The sequence below is a fragment of the Tasmannia lanceolata genome, unplaced genomic scaffold (genome assembly GCF_043159265.1).
Source record: "Tasmannia lanceolata isolate RefF3 unplaced genomic scaffold, GAP_Taslan_0.1 ptg000024l, whole genome shotgun sequence".
Lineage (NCBI taxonomy): Eukaryota > Viridiplantae > Streptophyta > Magnoliopsida > Canellales > Winteraceae > Tasmannia > Tasmannia lanceolata.
In genome coordinates, this window is record NW_027518701.1 from 4,057,296 (window position 1) to 4,081,193 (window position 23,898).

General features: G+C 38.2%; 1 protein-coding gene across 2 annotated transcripts in view; it reads right to left on the reverse strand.

Moving 5' to 3' along the window:
* TET10 (tetraspanin10) overlaps positions 1-23,548 on the reverse strand; it is a 28,460-nt gene extending 4,912 nt beyond the window's left edge. The window contains exons 1-10 of one of the 2 annotated variants that reach the window (XM_077367579.1): positions 23,354-23,548; positions 22,642-22,754; positions 21,913-21,967; positions 21,758-21,813; positions 8,612-8,659; positions 8,369-8,417; positions 8,197-8,280; positions 8,053-8,120; positions 1,059-1,184; positions 896-971 (exon numbers count right to left, since the gene is read on the reverse strand). In XM_077367579.1, coding sequence (XP_077223694.1) covers positions 896-971; positions 1,059-1,184; positions 8,053-8,120; positions 8,197-8,280; positions 8,369-8,417; positions 8,612-8,659; positions 21,758-21,813; positions 21,913-21,967; positions 22,642-22,754; positions 23,354-23,407 — 729 coding nt within the window. In that variant the 5' untranslated portion in view covers positions 23,408-23,548. The remainder of the gene's footprint in view (positions 1-895; positions 972-1,058; positions 1,185-8,052; positions 8,121-8,196; positions 8,281-8,368; positions 8,418-8,611; positions 8,660-21,757; positions 21,814-21,912; positions 21,968-22,641; positions 22,755-23,353) is intronic. The other variant, XM_077367580.1, reaches the window with a different exon arrangement.
* Between the last annotated feature and the right edge of the window lie 350 nt (positions 23,549-23,898).

Sequence of the window (23,898 nt, forward strand, 5' to 3'; positions counted from 1 at the left end):
TACAAAACGAACACCAGTGTGCTCCCTCTGCCCGTCTCTCATTTTTTTTCTCCGTTTCACGAACAATTTTTCTTCTCTATCTCTCTCTCTCTTTGTAATTCAATCGTATACACCTCTCTCTACTAACCACATCTGGTTTTTACTAGCCCATGTGGGTCAGCACCGGTCCGCACCGCATCGTGCCAGCCCATCCCTATTGATTTTCAAACCGATCCACTTAATATCTATTATTTGATTTACTAATGCTTTATATTGGGATGAATAAAGACTTAAATGTTTTGCCAACTCCTCGTGGGGAGATGAATCCATATAATTTTGACCCATTTCTAGTACTAAAAATCGTGATTTAGAATGACTCGAAATACTTATTAATGTAATAACACCTAGTAAGACCAACCAATGGGTTAGTTTTCATGACAATCAAAAAAGGTTTCGTTTGAAGCAAACCCACACAATGGAGCGTAGCTCCCTGTCTTTGTTTCTATTGCATTCTATCTCATCATATCACATTATGTTCTACGATATTTGAGAGTCAGCGATGACTCTCAACACAGTATGGCCCACTTCATAGGATGATCCAAATCGTTCATTTGTTGGGGCACAACGTAAATAGGCTGCACTCCATAAACTATCTCCATATGATGATCCAAACCCTTATCATATGGAGCTGATTTACGGGATACGACCTATTTATGTTGTGGCCCAACAAGTAAATGGTTTGATTATCCTATGAAGTAGGCCCCACTTTACATATTTAAAAATACTGGACTTCACGAGCACAACATTCAAAATCTCATTTTCAGTTTTTAACATTCTTGAGTATTTTCATGTCTTTTAGGAAAAGTAAGTAGCATTTTTCCAGTTTCCCTATGGGCCATGAGAGCAAAAACCATACCAGAACAACAAACAGAACCACGTTAAAGATTGCAACTACTCTCCATTCAGTCTTCATGTATTGTGCAACTCCAGCCCTGAAAAGACAACAGGAGAAAACAAACTCTTATATTTGGGAAATCCGGCGACGGAAAAAGGAAGAATTTGGCAATGTAAGATCTTACTTGCATGAATCACAGCTATAACACTTTATGGACGGCGAGTTTTTGTAAAGCTTGCAGTCATTGTTGGTACTGACTGGATGAAAGCTCAAGTCATAGTAGGAAGCATTTATGGCAGGATAGCCACACCTAAAATAAATAAGCATCATCCCAGTGAAAGGAAATTTTGTCACATTTTAGATAGTAGTGACCACAAACTACAGTGAAAGATGTTAAAGAAGTCCCAAAAATATTATGTACATACTGAAATTTATTTGGAAGGTGTATGCATGTATCCTACATAGATACGGACGCAAAGTACCTGATATGTACATCCATCCACCCAAGCACATATGCTTACATATATGTATGTATGTAGACATGTGCATGCGCATGTCTGTTTACTATTAGTATGTATGCATATATATATATATGTGTGTATAATTGCACTTGTATTCATGCCAATCTTTTTTTTTGTTAGATCAGATCTGATTTTCATGCCAATCTTTTGTGTTTCACAAGTGCAATTAAATTTTCTTTCACTGTTTTTTTTAAAAGAGCTGAATAGGTACTCCTGTTGTTGCAGAAGTAGTCTGAAAATCGATCCATCCAACTGAACTTAGGACATCTTGGTTATTGCCCCATGAACAAGGTCTCCCTACTTACAACCTCTTTAGTGAGCATATCAGCCACTCCATTCGCACTTCAGAGGATATGAGAGGGGGGGAAGACGTTAGATTACAAATGATAGTAATTTTGTTAATCACCCCTGCTAATTGCTATGGGCCAGCAAACCTCTTCCTTGCTAAAGAGATGTTATATGCGGAGTCCCCCTCCACTACAAGGTTAACATTGAGACCGTGGGAAAAGATCTTAAGCCCGGTAAGGAGGGCTGTAGCATCTGCCTCGGTTAAGTCCGTTCTACCAATGGGACCTGAGAAAAGATGATATCGCCAAAATGATTTCTGAAAACACCACTAATTTCGGTTGGGCCATGATTGGTGAAAGAGGCTTTGTTGAAGTTATGCTCGAGTGTGTTAGGAGGCAGAGGATTCCACTTAGCTTTCCAGCCACTTTCAATGCAAGTCTCATATTGAATAACTATTGAACTCCTTTCTCAAGATGGCCCACGAGCAAAGTGTGCTCTTAATCTCCCAAACAACCTACTAGTAAAAGACCACTTACTACCAAAGGTCCTCTAATTTATCTCTTTTCATATGAGACCACACAACCGCAAAGTGTGCTCTTAATGTCCCAAACAACCTACAAGTAAAAGACCACTTACTACCAAAGGTCCTCTAATTTATCTCTTTTCACATGAGACCACACAACCGCAAAGAGCAACAGGATACGGCCAACATGATGACTCCACCAGCCCTCCACAAGGTCCTTAAACAATCTTAGGAAGATCCATTGAATATAGAAGAGAGCAAAGACCCAATGCCACACATTCCTTAGATAGTGGCAATAAATAAATGAGGTAGGAAGATTCCTCATCCACCAAGCAAAGCCCAAACTTATTTGCAAAGGTGGGAGTTCTTCAAAATGTCAAGCGTGTTGATATTTTGATGTGTCACCATCCAACAAACACCTTGGATTTTGGGCGGGGCAGGCAATTTACAAATATCCATCCACCTAAAACGTGGTTGATCCCCTTTCACCAAAACATGGGAAAAGGATCAAACATAGAAGACACCATTGGTATCCGAAGGACCCATATCCTCAGATCCAGGACAAACACTCCGTCAGGGACACCAAGGAGAGCTTTATCTCCTCCGTTAGGTAGTACTGAAAGGGCCATCACCACACTAACCTCCTCCATTGTCTCATTGCAATCCAGAACACCGGCCCCCATCTCACAAGCTAATGTATAAAGTCTCAGATAGCCATGCTCCGAGCACACCTGCATAGCAAATCCCATTCCTTCTTCGCAATCTAAACTATTGAAGAGAACTCAAATTTCACACCGCAAACCGACTTCCATGCACCTGCGCCATTACCAATATCTAAATCTCTCACGTCCCACTGTCCCATCCCTTTTGCCAAATGATTTGTCTCCTTAGCCCATCTCTTTCTTGCCCAAACCTCCAAAGCCAGTTACCAAGAAAAAAGACATTGAAAAATTGACTGATGTTTGTTTACAATCCTTAAAGGCAACGAAGCCTCACTCAAGGAACTTCCCCTTTTAGGACATTATACTCTTTCTTTAGGAAAAGTAAAAAAGAAAGCACCCCTCTATAGGGTCGTAGAGCAATCCAACTTCAATAATGAGCCGATCAAGAAAGACGCATTAGTTTGGATGATGATGACATTGACATTGGCTTGGGTTGGTTCTGCCTACTCAAAACGAAGAGGGCATGCCACCTACTACTGAATTCCCGGATTTTGCAAAAGTTGAGTTCTTCTATGCAAGAAGACTCACACGGAACAAACAAGTTTGGATCCAAAAAGGTATGCTTAGACAGTTCTTTTGCTGAGAACTCCAGAATGAAGTGGAATTTGTATAATTTCAAATTCATATTCTTATTGAGAAGGAACAAGAAAAAATGAAATCTCCCTGCTCGAGCAAGAAGCCCACTAGTGAAAAACTCCTCTTTATATAGGAATTTGACCTATTGCTCCAGATCCTCCCATCTTGTTTGTTGATCCCAAGAACACCATCCAAACTATGCTTGCACACATTCTCACACTTCATCAAATACTTTAACCTTTTAACTTCTTCCTTCCCTCCCTCCCCATAAAAAGTTTCTTTGGAGCTTCTCAAATCCTAAAATCCAAAATAGAAGAGGAGATAAATGCGCCCTCAAGTATACCAAGAAGAGTTCTCTCTCCTCCTTTAGGAAGTGCTGAAAGGGCCACCACCACATTACCCTTCCCCCTATTCTCATAGCAATTCAAAACACGAGCCCCCATCTCACAAGCTGACCTATAAAGACTCCGATGGGAATGGCACAAACTGGCACTACTCAACACAAACCAACTGCCTCGCACCCGCTCCTTCAAGATAATGCTTCATAGAAGCAAGCCAATTAGCAAATACCCGAGGCTCATTTTTTGCAAATACCGGAGGATCAATTTTTCCTTCAGAACCAAGTACTTCTACATTGAATTTTTGGGTAATATCATCGTTGTAATCTCTGTTGACATCTCTTCTTTTTACTAGTACTTCACGTTCCATCTCTACATGAAGATACAAGTGTCACCCTCACAAATGCTACACGTGGTTCCACTCTAGGATATTGGTTATCACCCAGTTATGTTTGCTGAGCTCTTGAAGAGACACTATCTTCTTCATTTAAAGCATGTAGAGAAGAACCACTTTGCTTACCAACTATCGAGTACTCAACTAGATATTGGGCACTCCTTTCTAAATTTCCAAGCTGATTTTCCTGCTGATCCAGCTTGTCCATAACTTGCATCAGAATGTCATCTCGCTACCAACGAGTATTCCTTCCCTTATAAGCTTGTCCACTTTGAGTAGCCTTTGAAAACCTTAGCTCTAATACTAAAGTTGGTGTAGGACGACTAGGAGAAGTTAAATTCAGAAGCTAGATCTAGAAAATTCAAGCCAAAATGTTTGTTTTCAATGATGATGCACTTGAAATAAATGAAGTTAGTCAAATTGGATCAGGAAATTTTTTTATGTGAAGACCTAGGAACAGGTCATCAGGATTTTAACAAACAAGATAACTAAATATAGATCCGAATCTCATCAACCGAGATCTAAAACATATCTGAAGTTTTCAGCAGATATAGATCTGTATTTCAACAACCAAAATATGATACAGATCCGAAATTTTCAGCACCTATAGATCTGAATTTTAGTAATTGAGATCTGAATCAGATCTAAAAATGGCAGCAACTACAGATCTGAATTTCAGCAACTGAAATTTGAAAATAGATCAGAAAATTTCAGCAACTATAGATCTGAATTTTCAAGAAAAAGATCTGAAAACAGACCTGAAAATTTCAGCAATTCTAGAGCTGAATTTTCAGCAAACATGTCTGCATTTCAGTTCAGGAAACAAACTGTTTCTAGGACAGATCAAATAAGAACAACATGATAGATCTGAATTTCAGATCACATACAAACAGCAACAGATATTTGAAAAGATCAAATAGGACTTCAGAAAAAGTTTACAGAAATTGGAATTCGCAGGTTTCTGTATTATGGTTTTCTTATTTGATTGTGCACATGTTTCATATTGGGCATGATTTGCCCGTGCACATATTCCATATTGGCATGGTGCACATCCAATATTGAGCATGATTTGCTCATGCATACGTCCTATAATGGGCATGATAACATACACATATTTGGAATAGTAAGAGAAACGATACACTTCATCTATTTGTGCAATAGCTTTCTATCAGTGGTTTTACATTCTGAAGTATATCTGGACAACATGAGGATGCTTCAGATTGAAACTAACAGTGATGAGAACAAGTTGCAGAATTGCCAATCTTGAATGAAAAAAAATTGCAGATCTGTTGTGATATCTGTTGTGAGGATTGTTGGACAATAGATCCAGCTGGATCTAGTTGTTAACACTTAACAGTTCTATAGATTGGCGAGCATTACATCTGAAACTTTGAGATCGCCTCAAAGTTATGGCATCACACCATGGAGAAGCATCTCATCTCAAGAGAAAGCTTCAATTCTCATTCATTCCAAAATCTCTTTTTTACAATGAGATCTACCAATTTATAGAGGAGAGCCAAATCTGAGGAAAAATTATAACTTTACCCCCACTTAAATGTTTCTCCTACAGATCTTACAGGAAAATAAAGTTTTACTCCTCACTTATGTGTCTCTAGAAAATTGCAGGTATGTCCTCTGTAGATTGTTATAGAAATAGAGTTGGAACTCTAATAATTAATATTGTTAGTGGCCGCATTTTATATAAGGTATTAGAGAGTATTAATTATCAGATAATTGTTGTCCATCACCCATGCCACTTACCCTTAGCCACGTGGAACTTCCTTCATCAAACTCTTTGATCTTAATATGCCAACGTTTCTAGTGCACCAGGTTTTATGCTTGCCTGTCTGACAAGAAGAAACTCTGGCGACCTCTTAATGTCATTGTCAAACGGAAGTCTCCCTGCTTGCATCTACCATTGGTGTCGCCGCCACTGCCATTCCAGAGACCATAGTTGTTGCGACCATCACAACAAATTCTACTAAAAAGACTGAATAGCTTTTCCTTTGTACCTATGTGTGTAGTTGGATCTCTAATGAATAATGTTCAATAAATTTATAATCTCTTATATCATATTGCTCAGATCTAGAACCAACATTGTTCGTTCCTATGCGAATAATTTATACTCTCTTATTTCTAATACTTAAAACAAAAATTCACTGATATTAGATATAAGAGAGTACCTTCTTATGAAAAGTTGTTCAAAGTACAAATCGATGAAACTTAATCTTGTTCAAAGTACTATATGTAAGTTCATACCGTGTATGTATATGGGGAAATATTTTTCAATCTCCTCAATAAAATCCATTGTGGTGGTCACAACAGCCATAGACTCTGGCGTAACAGTGGTAGCGGCACCAATGGCAGATGCAGGTAGGGAGACTCCTGCCTGGTAGTGGCAGTAAGAGTTTGCTATGTTTTCCTCTTGCCAGACAGACAGGCATAAAACCTAGTACACGAGAAACGTGGGCATGCAAAGAACAAAAAGTTGGACGAAAGAAGTGCCACATGTCTAGTGGCAAGGAGCGGGTGTGATGAACAACATCTACCTGATAATTAATACTCTCTAGTACCTTATATAAAATATGGCCATCGACAATATTAATTATTAGAGCTCCAACTATAATATGTACTTAACTACAATATATACTTTGAACAACATTAATATTCACTTACTCTCATATCTTATATCACTAGAATTTTATATTAAGTATTAGAAATAAGAGAGTATAAACTATCAGCATAGGAACAATGTTGGTTCCCGATCTGAGCAATAATAAGACATAAAAGCCTGATCTGAGCAATAAGCCATAGGAGATCATAAATTCATGGAACATTAGTTATTAGATCCCCAACTGTACTCCCAAATAACTGACAGAACTATAAGTATTCCACTAAAGAAAATCCAACTAGGGAAGCTTGTTCTAACATGTTGAGAGTTATCGCTGACTCTCCACGGTGCCGGAGGGGACGGGCCGGTGTGGATGAGATACGGACCGACACAGTGTGGGCCCACATGGGCGGTTGCGGAACCAAGCATGAATGCTTATCCTAGTTAGGATCGGTTGTTGAATTTGTGTTTGGTAGTCGAGTCCTAGTCAAACTAGGAATCAGTTAGTTTTTGGAGTTATTTTAGAATTCTAGGTAGAATAGAATTCTGTTATGCTAGTATTTTGTTTTTCGAGGTTTTAAAAGATGGGAGAAAGTTGACTTATGGTCTTATGGCTTAGTTTCAACAGAGTTTAAGTCATAATAGGACTTTTTAGAATTATAGTCTTAGTTGGGTTTGGGCTCTAAAGCTAGATGGAGTTAGAAGTAGACTAGGACTTTATATGTTGGTTTTAGTTGGTCTACATAAAGGGTAGAGTGCAAAACGGTTTGCATGCAGAGAGTTGAGAAAACGCAAGAAGAGAATACAGTGGTGTGCGGTTCTCTTGTGTGTCTAAATTTTGAATATAATATTCGATAGAAGATAATTCTCTCTCCATCTTTTCTGTGATTTCTTTTTAGGGTTTTGCTTCTTGCAGTGATTTTGACCTTGTGTTATATAAGTGGTATCAAAAGCTTTGCCTTTGATCCTTGTTTTCTACAAGCTCATAGGTTGATCATTTTTGTGAATCATAGAAGCACATGAGAGTATTAATCTAGCCCTTCTTCCTCATTCCTTTATAGATTTTAAGAGGTTGACTTGCTTGATTCCCATCAACTTTCAAGTTGGATATTCAAGAAGCAAGAAACCAGAACCTGATTTTGTTTCAAATACAAACTTAAAAACAAAGAGAAAAGTCAGAGATGTATAAAAAACAAGGGACTTACGCAGATGGCGGACGACAACAACCAGCCTCAATCGGGCTAAGTTTTGCCAGCTTATATTGTTTAAGACTCTGCATATAACTAGTCACTGGTCAAAATGAAGTCTTGATATAGCATAAAAGCTTACTGAGGGATAAATGAACAGACCTTATATCTATTGGGCAAGTCATTGCAATCTTCGGATTTCACAAAGCAGCTCCTCAAGTGTTCCCAGTTCCGAGTATTGTTAAGCTAAATGACAGGCAACAATTATAACGACCTAGAGACTTGGTACCCCAAATAATAATCCGGAATTTTAATGATAACAAAGATGCATTACCTGTTTTACAAACCAAGAACTGTAATCACGAAGTTGATACTCTTTGTAACTGGAAATTAGAGACAGAGAAAGATGAATGTTAGGTCCAAGGAAAATACGAAAAATATTGCAGTCTCCGTTCTTTTAAGAAATATGAGAATTGGACACGTGCATGGGTGTCCAAAATTGGCATAAGCTCATGGGGTTGGACATGAAATGATAATTAACATTTTATAACTTGGGCAAGGTGAACTGCAGCCTTACCTCAGCCCTGTAACAGCATGACCGGAACCATTATTTGTTATGATAAACCTACAAAATGAAATGGCGTCACGAGATTCCAGAATTTAAACTTGAAATTGATACAACAAGTCAGTTAAAGGCAAGGTTTAAATTTCGGTTTCGGTTTCGGTTTCGGACACAGCCAAAATCGAAATTTCGGCTGAAATTCAGTTGAAAAAAGAAGCAAATTTCATTATTGTGCTGAAATTTTGGCAGAAATTTAGCGAAACTGAATTTCCAAAATTTCGGATTCTGGCCAAAATTTCGGATTTAGGTGGTTTCGGTGTCAACCCCAACCGAAATCCAAAATTTCTGTATTTCGGCTGAAATTTAAAACCACGGTTAGAGGATGAATACTTTCATAAAAGGTTAACAATTAGAAATTTTTAAAAGATAAAAGAGTTGAAAAGTCAAAGATACATTTTGTTTTAGTTTAAAAATTTGGAGGGAAGATTCAAATTAATGTTTCCCTCTCTTGTTTTAAAGTAAAAGATTTTTGTTTGAATGGGGATTTGAACCCAAGACCTTGGTGTGTGTGTTTGAAAAGGGAGCTCTCATTTACAAGTAAAAACAAATAATCCCACATTGCTTTGGAACAGAATTCTTCTCATCCATATAAGATGAAGAGTTGGAGAAAGGCTTGGGCCTTCAAGGGGCTTTAGAATTTGTTGGATCCTAGGCTTTTAGAAGAGAGCAAATCCATGTTCAAAACACACACGCGTGCGCGCGCCTCGCCTCGCCGGGCCGGGCCGGGGAGGTCCGGGTCCGGGTTTGGGTTTGGGTACAATAAAGTATCTTTGTTTTTGCTCTTAACACCCCTAATAAGTGTGAACCGTTTCATATCCAACAGTCATATTTGTGACTGTTGGGAGAGAAACGGTAGGCACTAATAATGGTGATTAATCATCCTCCAAAAGTCATTTTCTCATCTATAAAAAGGAGAGAACAGCACCATTGGAGGACACAATTTTTACAACGAATTGCTTCTGTTTTCTGCCATCTTCTTCCTCCGTTCCCTCTGTATCTGAGTACTATTCCAAGGTGGTTCTGGGTGGACCTGTCAGCGAGTGCACGTGGACTGGAGCCTTTCTGGCTGTTTTATCTTGGAGCGTCAGTTCGCGGATCCCATTGCACCATAGGGGGCGAATACGATTCTTAAGGAGAGTGACCATGTGGCACGACTCAGCCTTTCTTCCTCAAATCTGATTTTACCAATGTTTTCAACAAAACAGATAAGTACAAATTCGTTTTTTATTTCTTTGGAAATCTAAAACAGTGCTAATTTAGAGACAGAATAACCTATATCTTTTCTGGATTCAATCAAGCCATAAATCAGACCTTGCTGGACCAATCTGTTTACTCAACAATTTTAAGAATCGTATTTTAAGATCTGATCCTATAGCTTCTGATAATCCAAACCCAAGTTCCGTTGATCCCATCTCTGTTGAGAATTCCAATCCAACCTTGGTTGTTCGCACCCCTGTTGTGAACAGAATTCTCAACACCATTCCAGCTTACTGGATTGAACTATAAAAGATGGAAACAACAGATCTTGTTTGCTCTGCAACAAATCGGTGCTGCTTTTGTTCTTACCCAATCAAAACCATCTGAAGATTCTACTGAACTTGAAAACTGGAATAATGCCGATTATATTTGCAAGAACCATCTCTTGAATGGTTTGTCAAATGACCTTTATAACGTATACTATTCATATGAACATGCTGCTGATCTTTGGAATGCATTAATAACTAAATATGATTTAGAGGATGCTGGAAATAGAAAATATGTGATAGGGAATTTTTTAGACTTTGCTATGGAAGATGGAAAACCTATTACTGCTCAAATAGATGAGTATCAGTTCCTAATTAGAGAATTGGCTAAGGAAGGTATGAAGTTACCTGACACATTCGTGGCTGGTTCTCTTATTGAGAAACTGCCTTTGTCTTGGAAAGATTTTAAGATTGGAATGAAGCACAAGATAAAGGAATGGACCTTAGACCAAGCAGTTGTTCGGATTAAAATCGAAGAGAAAAACAGACTAAAAGATAAGCAACAAAATGCCAAAGAGTATACATCTAAGGCAAACATTGTTGAAACCAAGAATGATGGGTCTAAGAATCTAAAACCGAAGAAGGAAAAGAACTTCAAGAAATCTGGACCCAAGAAGAAAGGAGTCTGTTTTGAATGTGGAAAACCTGGACACTACAAGAAGGACTGCCGATACCGAAAGATTGGCTCGTCCAGTGCCAAGGTTAATCTAACCGAGGCGGATGTAATTGCAGCGATTGTGACAGAGGTAAATTTGGTGGAAAATCCAAAGGAGTGGGCTCTGGATACTGGTGCTACCAAGCACATTTGTGGAGACCGAAGCTTCTTCTACAACTACACCATAGTTAAGGAAGGGGATCAAGTTTTCATGGGGAACTCACAAACCTCAAAAGTCGTTGGAAAGGGCAAAGTATTGCTGAAGTTAACTTCAGGGAAAGTACTTGCACTTCAGGAGGTGCTGCATGTGCCGGATATACGGCGTAACTTGGTATCAGGAGCACTTCTCAACAAGAACGGACTGAAGCTCACCTTTGAAGCAGATAAGGCAATCATTAGCAAAAATAATGTGTTTGTAGGAAAGGGCTACAATGCCAATGGTTTATTTATTCTTAATGTACTTGAAATCCTGAATGAAAAAGCATCATCTTCTTCTGCTTACCTTGTTGAGTCCTTTGATATTTGGCATAGTAGACTAGGCCATAGAAGTGCACCTTATATTAAAAGACTTTGCAACTTAGGTTTAATAAATGGAAAAATTGAACCTAGTGAAAACAAATGCGAAATATGTGTTGAAGCAAAATTCACAAAGAAACCTCACTTTAGTGTTGAAAGAAAATCAGATTTACTAGATCTTATTCATAGTGATTTAGGTGATTTGAGATCACTTGAATCTAGAGGAGGAAAGAGATATTACATAACCTTTATAGATGACTTTTCCAGATACACTAAAGTATACCTATTAAGAACCAAAGATGAGGCTGAACAAGCCTTTGTAAAGTACAAAAAAGAAGTGGAAAATCAATTAGACAAAAAGATAAAAAGACTTAGAACAGATAGAGGTACAGAATACTCTATAACTAAGTTCTGTGATGATAATTGTATTATCCATGAAACCACAGCCCCTTATCAACCTGAATTAAATGGTATAGCAGAACGAATGAACAGAACCTTAAAGGATATGTTCAATGCTATGTTGATAAGTTCTGGTTTACCCTTAAACTTGTGGGGGAAGCACTTCTTTCAGCTTGTTATATATATAACAGGATTCCTCCAAAGAAGAAGGGTCATATACCATATGAATTGTGGCATAACAAGATGCCTAGTTTATCTCATTTGAGAGTTTGGGGGTGCTTGGCTAAGGTTGGAATACCTGAACCTATGAAAAGAAAACTAGGACCTAGGACCTAAGACTTGTGACTGTGTATTCATAGGATATGCTCAAAACAGTACAGCTTATAGATTTCTAGTTTTGAAATCAGTTGAAAATATCCTAGAATATAACACTATAATTGAATCTAGGGATATTGAGTTCTTTGAACATCACTTCCCTATGAAGAAAGAAATTCTTAAAGAACCTAGTAATGTTTCAAGAAATCAAACTGAAATTGAAAAGGAATTGGAGCCTGAGTTTCAAGAACTCAGAAGAAGTAAAAGACAAAGGAAAGAAACAAATCTAGAAGATGGGATGTTCACCTATTTATTAGATAAAGATCCAGTAACTTATACTGAAGCTGTAACTTCTCCAGATGCTGTATTCTGGAAAGAAGCTATAAAAAGTGAACTAGACTCCATAATAGAAAATCAAACTTGGGAACTACTGGACCTTCTTCCTGGAACTAAAGCACTAGATAGCAAGTGGATATTTAAAAAGAAGCTAAGACCTGATGTGACAATTGATAAGTTTAAAGCAAGATTAGTGGCTAAAGGCTTTAGACAGAAAAAGGAGATAGACTACTTTGATACATACTCTCATGTTGCTAGATTGTCCACCATTAGGACACTATTAGCTATAGCCTCTATTCATAATCTGGTAATACATCAAATGGATGTAAAAACAGCATTCTTAAATGGAGATTTAGAAGAAGGAATTTACATTAAACAACTTGAAGGATTCATTGTGTCTGGACATGAAAACAAAGTTTGTAAACTAATTAAGTCACTATATGGCTTGAAACAAGCACCTAAATAGTGGAATGACAAATTTGATAGTGTATTAGTTACAAATGGCTATAAGATTAATGAATCTGACAAGTGTATTTATAGTAAGTTTAATGGTGATAAAGGTGTAATTTTGTGTGTATATGTAGATGATATACTAATCATGGGTACTAGTTCAGACATAGTTAAATCTACTAAGAGATTTTTAATGTCAAACTTTGAAACCAAAGATATGGGTGAAGCTGATATAATCTTAGCGATGAAGATCATCAGAAAAGAAAATGAAATAATATTGTCTCAGTCTCACTATGTAGAGAACATTCTAAGAAAATTTGGACAATATGATAGTTTACCTGTGAAAACACCTTTAGATTGTCAGGTACACCTTAAGAAAAACAAAGGTGAGATGGTATCTAAAAAGGAATACTCAAGTATTATAGGTTCAGTATCATATTTAATGAACTATACTAGACCTGACATTGCACTAACAGTTGGAAAACTTAGTCAACACACACATAGACCAAGTCATGAACACTGGCAGGCTTTGACTAGGTTGTTGAGGTACTTAAAAGGTACAATGAACTTTGGACTGCATTTTAAGGGGTATCCTGCTGTCTTGGAAGGCTATAGTGATGCGAATTGGATCTCTGATTCAAGAGATTCAGTGTCTACCAGTGGATATGTAGTCACTCTTAATGGTGGTGCGATTTCTTGGAAATCGGTTAAACAAACTTGTAGTACAAGTTCCACTATGGAAGCGGAATTTATAGCCTTAGCCCTAGCAGGAGCTGAAGCCGAATGGCTCAGGAATTTCTTGGCAGATGTGCATTTATGGCTAAGGCCAGTTCCCTCAGTGTCTTTACACTGTGACTGCCAAGTTGCTTTAGCCAAGGCCAAAAGTAAGACCTATAATGGCAAAAGAAGGCATATTCGCCTGAGGCATAATTTGGTAAAGCAATATTTGAGTGAGGGAACAATTGCACTCGACTTTGTAAGGTCGGAGAGGAATTTGGTAGATCCTCTGACAAAACCACAGATAAATAAGGTGGTTTATGAGACATTGGTGGGAATGGGGTTAAAGCCCGTGGCTTAAACCATTAGTGATGGACACCCAACCTATGTGAAAGGAGATCCCTGGAATTAGGTTCAATGGGTACTAACAAGTCACCGGATGGTTTGTTAACACTATCACCCCTATTCTTAGATGCAAAATGATTGAAGATAGTGTTCACTGCAAATGAGGTAGGGTGAATTGAAGACTCTTGATCAGTTCATTACCTGTATTAGGTGGTATGTTACTTGCAGTACATACTTGATGACTGACCTAAGTGAATGTGGAGGTGAGGCCGCTTCCTATGAGAATTTAACGGGTAATTCTCTAGAACATTCATGAGAACCAAGAGGGGAACAAGGCCAAAATATTCCAATACTGTGATTGAATCACCAAGGACTCGATGATAGGGTGTGGGTAACAGGTTAGTCGGTTACATATACGAGGAAAGGTTGAAGGAGTCTAACTCTATCCGTACTCGGTAACGTAATCTGTTTATCCTAAATATCGGTTGAAGTCCAATAGACACCGGTATGAATCCACTCTATTTTTCTAATGTGCTCAGGTACTTCCGTTTTCGAATTTCAACTATATTTTGAATCTTGTGGGGGATTGTTAGAAATTTTTAAAGGATAAAAGAGTTGAAAAGTCAAAGATACCTTTTCTTTTAGTTTAAAAATTTGGAGGGAAGATTCAAATTAATGTTTCCCTCTCTTGTTTTAAAGTAAAAGATTTTTGTTTGAATGGGGATTTGAACCCAAGACCTTGGTGTGTGTGTTTGAAAAGGGAGCTCTCATTTACAAGTAAAAACAAATAATCCCACATTGCTTTGGAACAAAATTCTTCTCATCCATATAAGATGGAGAGTTGGAGAAAGGCTTGGGCCTTCAAGGGGCTTTAGAATTTGTTGGATCCTAGGCTTTTAGAAGAGAGCAAATCCATGTTCAAAACACGCGCGCGCGCCGGGCCGTGGCCCGTGGTCCGAGGTCCGTGTTTGGGTACAATAAAGTATCTTTTTAGTGCCCAAAACGTTTTTATTTTCCCATTAAAATCAAATCAATTTTTAATCTCCCCACGTTTTTGTTATTAGCACCCTTATTAAGTATGTGAACCGTTTCATATCCAACAGTCATATTTGTGACTGTTGGGAGAGAAACGGTAGGCACTAATAATGGTGATTAATCATCCTCCAATAGTCATTTTCTCATCTATAAAAAGGAGAGAACAACACCATTAGAGGACACAGCTTTTACAACGAATTGCTTCTGTTTTCTGCCATCTTCTTCTTCCGTTCCCTCTGTATCTGAGTACTATTCCAAGGTGGTTCTAGGTGGACCAGTCAGCGAGTGCATGTGGACTGGAGCCTTTCTGGCTGTTTTATCTTGGAGCGTCGGTTCGCGGATCCCGTTGCACCGTAGGGGGCGAATACGATTCTTAAGGAGAGTGACCATGTGGCATGACTCAGCTTTTCTTCCTTAAATCTGATTTTACCAACATTTTCAACAAAACAGATAAGTACAAATTCGTTTTTTATTAATTTAGAGACAGAATAACCTATATCTTTTCTGGATTCAATCAAGCCATGTGCTGGACCAATCTGTTTACTCAACATTAACTATAATTGGACTTGGGGTTGACTTCATTTGATCACCAATTTATCCAAAACATAAGATGGTCATAAGCAAGCATCGATAGCTCCATGGAAAGTAAAAATGGTTAGATATGAAACAAAGTTAGAGGAATTTTGGATTCATTCTTCAGATGATATGTACATGTTATTCTCACATAGAAAAATGGATAAATATTCTGACTTATTGCTACTGGTTCGGACAAACATTCAAACTATTTTTGGGAAAGAGTAGTTTTTGTTGTGGCCATAAACATGCCATGGACACACAATATTTTAATAGATTACACTTAGGACAAACATTGAAACTACTTCTGGTAAAGAAACTTATTTTATATTTAGTGTTTCATGGTACAATTTCCATACTACTTACATGGTTTTAATGCATTTCTGTTAATGACTTTAAAAGTATTTTCCTGCATCTTATGTTTTCATGAACTAAATTTTAAATATTAATCTCTTTCAGTCTTATCATATGACTATAAACATATTAGTGTTTCTTGGTACAATTTCCATACTACTTAGTTTTTGTTGGGAAAAAGGGTTACTATTGCGGAATTACAGGCCCAGATAAAGTTTTCCCAAATTGAAGCTGTGAAAATTAAATAGGATAAAATGGAAGCGAAAAATAAATGGCAAATAACACCAGAAATTTTTACGTGAAAAACCCTCCGGGGTGAAGGGAAAAACCACGGGACCGTAGTCTACTTGAAAACTTCCACTATAGTAAATAATGGGTTGCAACATCACTTGTAGGTGGGTCTCTTACAGAGTGCATACAGATATCATGCCTTCAGTGTATGGCTATGAGTGGCTAACATTCCCTCACACACCGGCTCTCACTACACAGCTATCAATGAACTGTGTGTGTCTCTCTCTTTTACTCACACTCTCACTCTCTCTGCAGTGCACTTCACTTGTGCTTCTGCTAGTGTTCTTCACCCCGTTCTCGATGTGTTTTCTTCCTCTGCCTCAGGTCTCTATTTATAGTTGAGCGAAGAGCTTCACGTGCATGCAAACGACAAAATGTCGCTACCAAAATTTAAAGCGCATGCACCGACCATCGTATTTTTCAAGAACAGTTGTCCCACATGCATCATTTTTTTCAACAAAAGGATGCTACGTCCACATCTTACCTTTAATACCCACACACATTTATTGCATCCACACACACACTCATAGTGATGCAGTGCCAACATGGCAGCCATGTCATGCCTAGGTGGTTTTGGTGGAGTTCCAAGGTGCAGTCCCTCATTAATGTTGCTGTCCCATTTTGAGCCTGCTTTTTGAGCTTCTAAATAGAAGAATTATGGAAAGTGGTAAACTACAAAGCTGTAGGTCTCTTTGAGATCTTTCTAACAAGTATTTGTGCTTGAAAATTGGATAAGAGGGTAGACAGTTATGGCAGTTTTTGTGGACTGTGTCTGTGGGTTCCCAAAACAGTCAAAGTTAGTGAGTTCCAATGCAATTAATGTTATGTTAGTCTCTAAGCTAGCTAGTGGAGGAGTTTGAACGAATTTGCTTTGGTTTTCTTTTATTTAAAGAGTTAGAAACCATCTTTAGAGGGGATTTTGGATGTTGATTAACTTATGTAATTGATGGAATATCAATTGGGTTGAGCTTTGCTCCCATTTTCTTCTTCTTCTCTTGTTGTGTTCTTGAGTTGTAATTTTCTTCTTCTTCCCTCTTAAGTACCCGCATTATCTGGTATCAGAGCCAACGTTACTCTCTTGGGTTAGCTTCTATTTGATTTTCATGGCGGCACGAAGAGGTAGAGGAAGGCGTGGTAACCAAATGATGGAAGATTTGAGAGATGAAAGAGACGATGAACTTCAAGCACTTCGAAGACAAGTTAACCAACTTACCATGCGACTTGAAAGCCAAGAGGCTCGTAGTGAGCATGGTAGATCAAGCCGTGGAGGTTCTAGTGATGAATCCAATGTGAATCCCTTCGCCAATACTCGTGAAGAGGCTAGGTTGGGAAGGTTTTATCTTGATTTCGACACCGTCAAGATTGACTTGCCGGAGTTCCATGGTCGTCTACAACCCGAAGAGTTTCTTGAATGGCTTAGTGCCATTGAGAAGTTCTTTGATTACAAGGAGACACCCGAAAGCCAACGTGTGAAGCTTGTGGCTACAAGGCTTCGTGGCTACGCTTCAACATGGTGGGATAAGGTTCAAGAGATGAGAATCCGCAAAGGAAAGCGTAAGATTTCTTCTTGGGAGAAAATGAAGTCAAGGCTTACGGAGAAATTTCTTCCGTTGGATTTTTCCCAAATTATCTTTTCTCAATTCAACAACCTACGCCAAGAATCCAAGAGTGTGTTGGACTACACCGAAGAATTCTACAAACTCATGGCTCGTAATGATATTCAAGAGGGTGAAGATCAACTTGTGGCAAGGTATGTTGATGGTTTGAAGTTTTCCATTCGTGATGAGGTGGAAATGCACCGATCATTGAGCGTCAATGATGCTTATCAACTAGCATTGAAGGTGGAGGCTAAGCTTTCTCGTTGTGGTGCTAAAAAGTATGTGGATGTTCGTAGTCTCGATCCTTCTTCTAAGGTGAATCTTCACATGGTGGAGGTACAAAGTCAAGCTCCGACTATTTCAAAAAAAATTCTACAAAATCAGCCCCTACACATCAAGTTGGAAATCAGCCCAATCGTCCCAACAATTCAAATGCTTGTTTCAAGTGTGGTGAAGTTGGCCATCGTTTCAAAGATTGTCCAAAGAGGCAAGTAGTTGCCTTCGGTGATGAAGAAAATGATGATAATTTTGTTGATGATTCAAATCAGCCCATATATGATGAGGATCTTATTGACTATTCAAATCAACCCATATATGATGAGGAAGATGGCATACAAAATGAAGAAATTGAACCCGAAGAAGGAGAAGTTTGGTGATCCAAAGAGCACTTGCTACACCAAAGGTTGAATCCGATGATGATTGGCTTCGTTCCGATATTTTCAAGACTCGATGCGAATCTCATGACAAGGTTTGCTCCATTGTGATCGATGGTGGGAGTTGTGAGAACATCGTATCTCATAAAATGGTGAACAAGCACAAGCTCAAAACCGAACAACATCCAAAGCCGTATCGGATTGCATGGTTCAAGAAAGGATATGAGAGTAACTTTTTAATTTCCAAGAACGAATTTGATCAAGAGACCAATGATAATGGTAAATTCAATTCTCTACTTGTTGTTGAAAGTAACGAGTACAAGAAACTTCAACGGCAATTCAATGAATTCATCACCAAAGAAATTGGATCCGATTGCATATTAGGTGAACCGATGGATATTGAAGTGATGGGTGAATGGAAAAATATTACATCGATTTTTTCATCCAATTACATCGATCCATTTTTATTCGATCCTACATTGAAGCTCACAGTTGATATTTATATATTCAAACATGTTCAAAATCTAGACAAATTATCACTTCTTCATGGAGATTATGAAGCGGAGTTTGATCTTGGGAAGTTTCAATTGATGATCATTCTTCGATATTTCAAGGTTTGAGGGCGAGTTTTCTTGAACCAAGGAAGTTTAGCAAATTTCAAGATAGTATGGATGCCCCTTTTCAAGTGCTTAAGAAAATTGGGGATAATGCATTCAAGGTTGAGCTACCTCCAAATATTAATACACACCCAACTTCAATGTTAAAGACTCGACAACTTATCATGGAGAGCTTGATGAGAACTCGTGGGCGAGTTCTTTCTCACCTGGAGATAATGATGCAGTGCCAACATGGCAGCCATGTTATGCCTAGGTGGTTTTGGTGGAGGTCCAAGGTGCAGTCCCTCATTAATGTTGCTGGCCCATTTTGAGCCTGCTTTTTGAGCTTCTAAATAGAAGAATTATGGAAAGTGGTAAACTACAAAGTTGTAGGTCTCTTTGAGATCTTTCTAACAAGTATTTGTGCTTGAAAATTGGATAAGAGGGTAGAAAGTTATGGCAGTTTTTGTGGACTGTGTCTGTGGGTTCCCAAAACAGTCAAAGTTAGTGAGTTCCAATGCAATTAATGTTATGTTAGTCTCTAAGCTAGCTAGTGGAGGAGTTTGAACGAATTTGCTTTGGTTTTCTTTTATTTAAAGAGTTAGAAACCATATTTAGAGGGGATTTTGGATGTTGATTAACTTATGTAATTGATGGAATATCAATTGGGTTGAGCTTTGCTCCCATTTTCTTCTTCTTTTCTTGTTGTGTTCTTGAGTTGTAATTTTCTTCTTCTTCCCTCTTAAGCACCCTCATTACATAGTCACAAAAGAAGTGTCGGTAACCCCCAAAAGGGAGTGACTCACACCAACAAATCTCCCCCTCACAACCTATTTGGGGAGGCCGTCAGGCTCGCTTCTTTTCTGCAAACTTGAAATTTTTCTCTAGGTAGGGTCTTTGTCATCATGTCGCATCCATTGTTATCGGTGTGAATTTTCTCAAGCTGTAATAGCTTCTTTTCCAACACATCTCGTATCCAGTGAGACCTCACATCGATGTGTTTGGATCTAGAGTGGAATGTTGAATTATTGCTAAGATGGATTGCACTCTGGCTGTCACAGTATATGACATACTTCTCTTGCTTCTGGCTCAATTCTTGTAGGAACTTCTTCATCCATAGGACTTCCTTACATGCTTCTGTTATAGCAATGTATTCTACTTCTGTGGTGGATAAGGCAACACATTTTTGTAATCGGGACTGCCATGATACAGCTCCCACTGCAAAGGTTAATAGGCACCCTGATGTGGACTTTCTTGTATCCACATCAGCAGCCAAATCTGCATCTGTAAAGCTTTCTAATACAGATTTACCATTACCGAAACATAATTGAGTGCTGGACGTACCTCTAAGATACTTGAGTATCCATCTCACTGCTGCCCAATGTTCCTTACCAGGATTTGAGAGGAACCTATTGACAATTCCAACTGCATGAGCAATATCTGGTCTTGTGCATACCATGGTGTACATTAAACTGCCGACTGTAGATGCATGAGGCACTTTTTCCATTTCTGACTTATCTTTCTCACTTGAAGGACACTGTTTCACACTGAGCATGAAGTGGCTTACAAGTGGAGAACAAACTGGTTTAACTTTGCTCATGTTGAACCTTTCAAGAACTTTTTCAACATACCGTTCTTGAGATTGCCAAATTTTGTGATTTTGTCTGTCTCGAGATATCTTCATCCCAAGAATCTGCTTTGTTGGTGTGGGTCACTCCCTTTTGGGGGTTACCGACACTTCTTTTGTGATTATGAGTGTGTGTGAGTGTGGATGCAATAAATGTGTGTGTGGGTATTAAAGGTAAGATGTGGACGTAGCATCCTTTTGTTGAAAAAAATGATCCATGCGAAACCACTTTTGTTGAAAAATACGATGATCGGTGCATGCACTTTAAATTTTGGTAGCGACATTTCGTCGTTTGCATGCACGCGAAGCTCTTCGCTCAACTATAAATAGAGAGCTGAGGCAGAGGAAGAAAACACACCGAGAACAGGGTGAAAAACACCAGCAGAAGAACAAGTGAAGTGCACTGCAGAGAGAGTGAGAGTGAGTAAGAGAGAGAGAGAGACACCCAGTTCTCTGATAGCTGTGTAGTGAGAGCCGGTGTGTGAGGGAGTGTTAGCTACTCATAGCCATACATTGAAGGCACGATATCTGTATGCACTCTGTAAGAGACCCACCTACAGGTGATGTTGTAACCTATTATTTACTATAGTGGAAGTTTTCAAGTGTACTACTGTCCCATGGTTTTTCCCTTCACCCCGGAGGGTTTTCCACGTAAAAATTTCTCGGGTTATTTGTCATTGTTTTTCGCTTCCATTTTATCCTATTTAATTTTCACAGCTTCAATTTGGGAAAACTTTATCTGGGACTGTAATTCCGCAATAGTAACCCTTTTTCCCAACAGTTTTAATGCATTTCAGTTAATTACTTTAAATGTATTTCCCTGTATCTTATGTTTTCATGAACTAAATTTCAAATATTAATTTCTTTCAGTCTTATGATATGACTGTAAACATATTGGGTTTAATAGGTTTGTCTTGTCTAATTCAAACTCGCATAACCATCTCTAAGTCAAAAAGGGTTTTGCAAGTGGAGAAAGAGAACATTCTGATGAACAAAAAGATAAGTACCAAATTGCAAAAATGGAAAAGTTGTTAACATATAAAGTCAAAGCAAGTATTGCTATCTCAAACAAGTTAATCAAGAAATGCAACTTCAACTTTCACACTTATAATACTTACGCCAAGACCGTGAACACCAGAATTGTCACCAAGATCAAGCACAACATCACCAAATACTGCAATTACAGTGTCAAGGTGACCTCAAACATCTCCCCTATCCAAAAACAACAACAATTACAGAGCCCAATATATACAAACTCATCCATGAAGGATACAATCCATAGAAGTATAGCGATATTCTTTAGCGCGCCCATAAACCCAATTAATGATCTGAAAATTAATGACAACCCACATTTACATATCTTTGCGAAAATGTAAAAGTAAATTAGCAGCAAGAAATGTTGAAGTATAAATAATTAAAAAACAACAACCCTAATAGCTTAAGCATTCGGAGTAATTAGTTGTTTCACATGGTATCAAAACTACTGCCTCGGGGCAAGTCCTGGGCTCAAAATCCAACAGCTCCTTCATATTAAAAATCTACGTGTACGGCCAACTCAACAAAGAATTTTATTTTTTTTTCTTTGGGGGGGGGGGGGTGTTGGTTAGTGTTGAAGTATAAATGATTAAATTGTGAAACAACCAATTACTCCAAAGGACTCAAGCTTTTGGAGTAATTGGTTTAACATGGTATCATAGCAAAGGTCCTGAGTTCAAAACTCCTTGACATTAAAAATTAACTTGTAATGGTCAACCTAAAAGATAGGCCACATGTGCCACACGTAGGCCAACCCTAAAAAAGAGGGGTCACACGTGAGGGGGAGTGTTAAAGTATAAAAGATTAAATAACTCCATCTCCAACAGCTTAAGCTTTTGGAGTAATTGGTATTGTCACATAAATAACACCAACTCTAACAGCTTAAGCTTAAGGAGTAATTGGTTGTTTCACAAGAAACACTACTAAAATTCAGCTTCAGAGTGTATCGAGAAGACGGAAATCTTACATGAGTAGGATAAGGGCGCCAATGCCCAGCACGGGAAGGGTCAGGGACTTGCGGCAACCATCGTGGTGGGTGCTCATCCATACTCCAAAGCAAATAACACCTACTGCTAATAGCTACATAAATAAACAAGACAAGAACCATCTTTCAATTATCTTCTACTTTTCCTTTCGACTAATAGGGCCATGAGTTAAAATTTCAAACACATGCATGTTCAGAAAGCAAAAATAACAGCAAAGAAAATTCCCCAAGTTCAGAAAACAAAAATAAACAGCAAAGAAAATTCAGGTTGCATAATTTGAAAAAAAAAGAAAAAAAAGAAAAAAAAGAAGAAGATGTCAATATTTATATTACTTTTCCTAATGCATTATAGAGTGGTGTGAAAACAGCCAAAAAAAAACAAACAAAAGCCACATCAAAAGACTAAAATTGGAAACCAGAGAATTGAAGAACATAATGCAAATTCAACAAAAGATAATAACACCATGCAACAACTGAAACAAAACCCATATAAAGAACCCCAAGAGGAGAAACTAGTAGAGAAATCTAAGGAAAAAAATAAACAAACCCATATAAAGGCATTGTAGAAAGATGCAAAAGAAAAGAAAAAAAAGCTAAAGAGTGCTATTCAAAAAAGAAAAAAAAAACCAGAAGCTAAAGAACAAGAACATGCATGGCTGAAAGAAGCTATGTAAAGAAAGGGGGAGAAAATTACCACGGTGAGAAAGTTGATCCATCTAATTACAAATGTGCTTGTTCCTAAACCCATCTTTGCCTTTTCTTCTTTCCCCTCAAAATAGTTTCAGTAGAGAGAGAGAGAGAGAGAGATCTATGAAAGGTTTTAAGTCACAATGTCAGACTGTTTGCAGACAGTTGTTGAGATTATTGAATTTGAAACAACTACCTAGGGAGTTGCTGGCACTTGCAGTGCAAGAAAAGAAGCAAACAAAAACAAAAAGCAAAAAGGGTAGTTTGGTAAAATACTTTTTAATTAGTATCCAAACCAGATATGGTTGATAATAGCTTGGATAAGGGGTATTTTGGTCCAAAGAAAAATAATGCATATGGAGTGTTCGCATGAGATACAACCAGATTGTGCTCACCCACATGATACTTCCATTACTGGACCCCACCAAGTGATGCTATACCCTAATCAAGCAATCCTAACCGTTCGATCATCGACTTGACAACGTTCAGGTGGATTGCTAGAATCAACTAATGAGTCTCAATTGTAAGCCTCTACTGGATCAACGGCCCAGA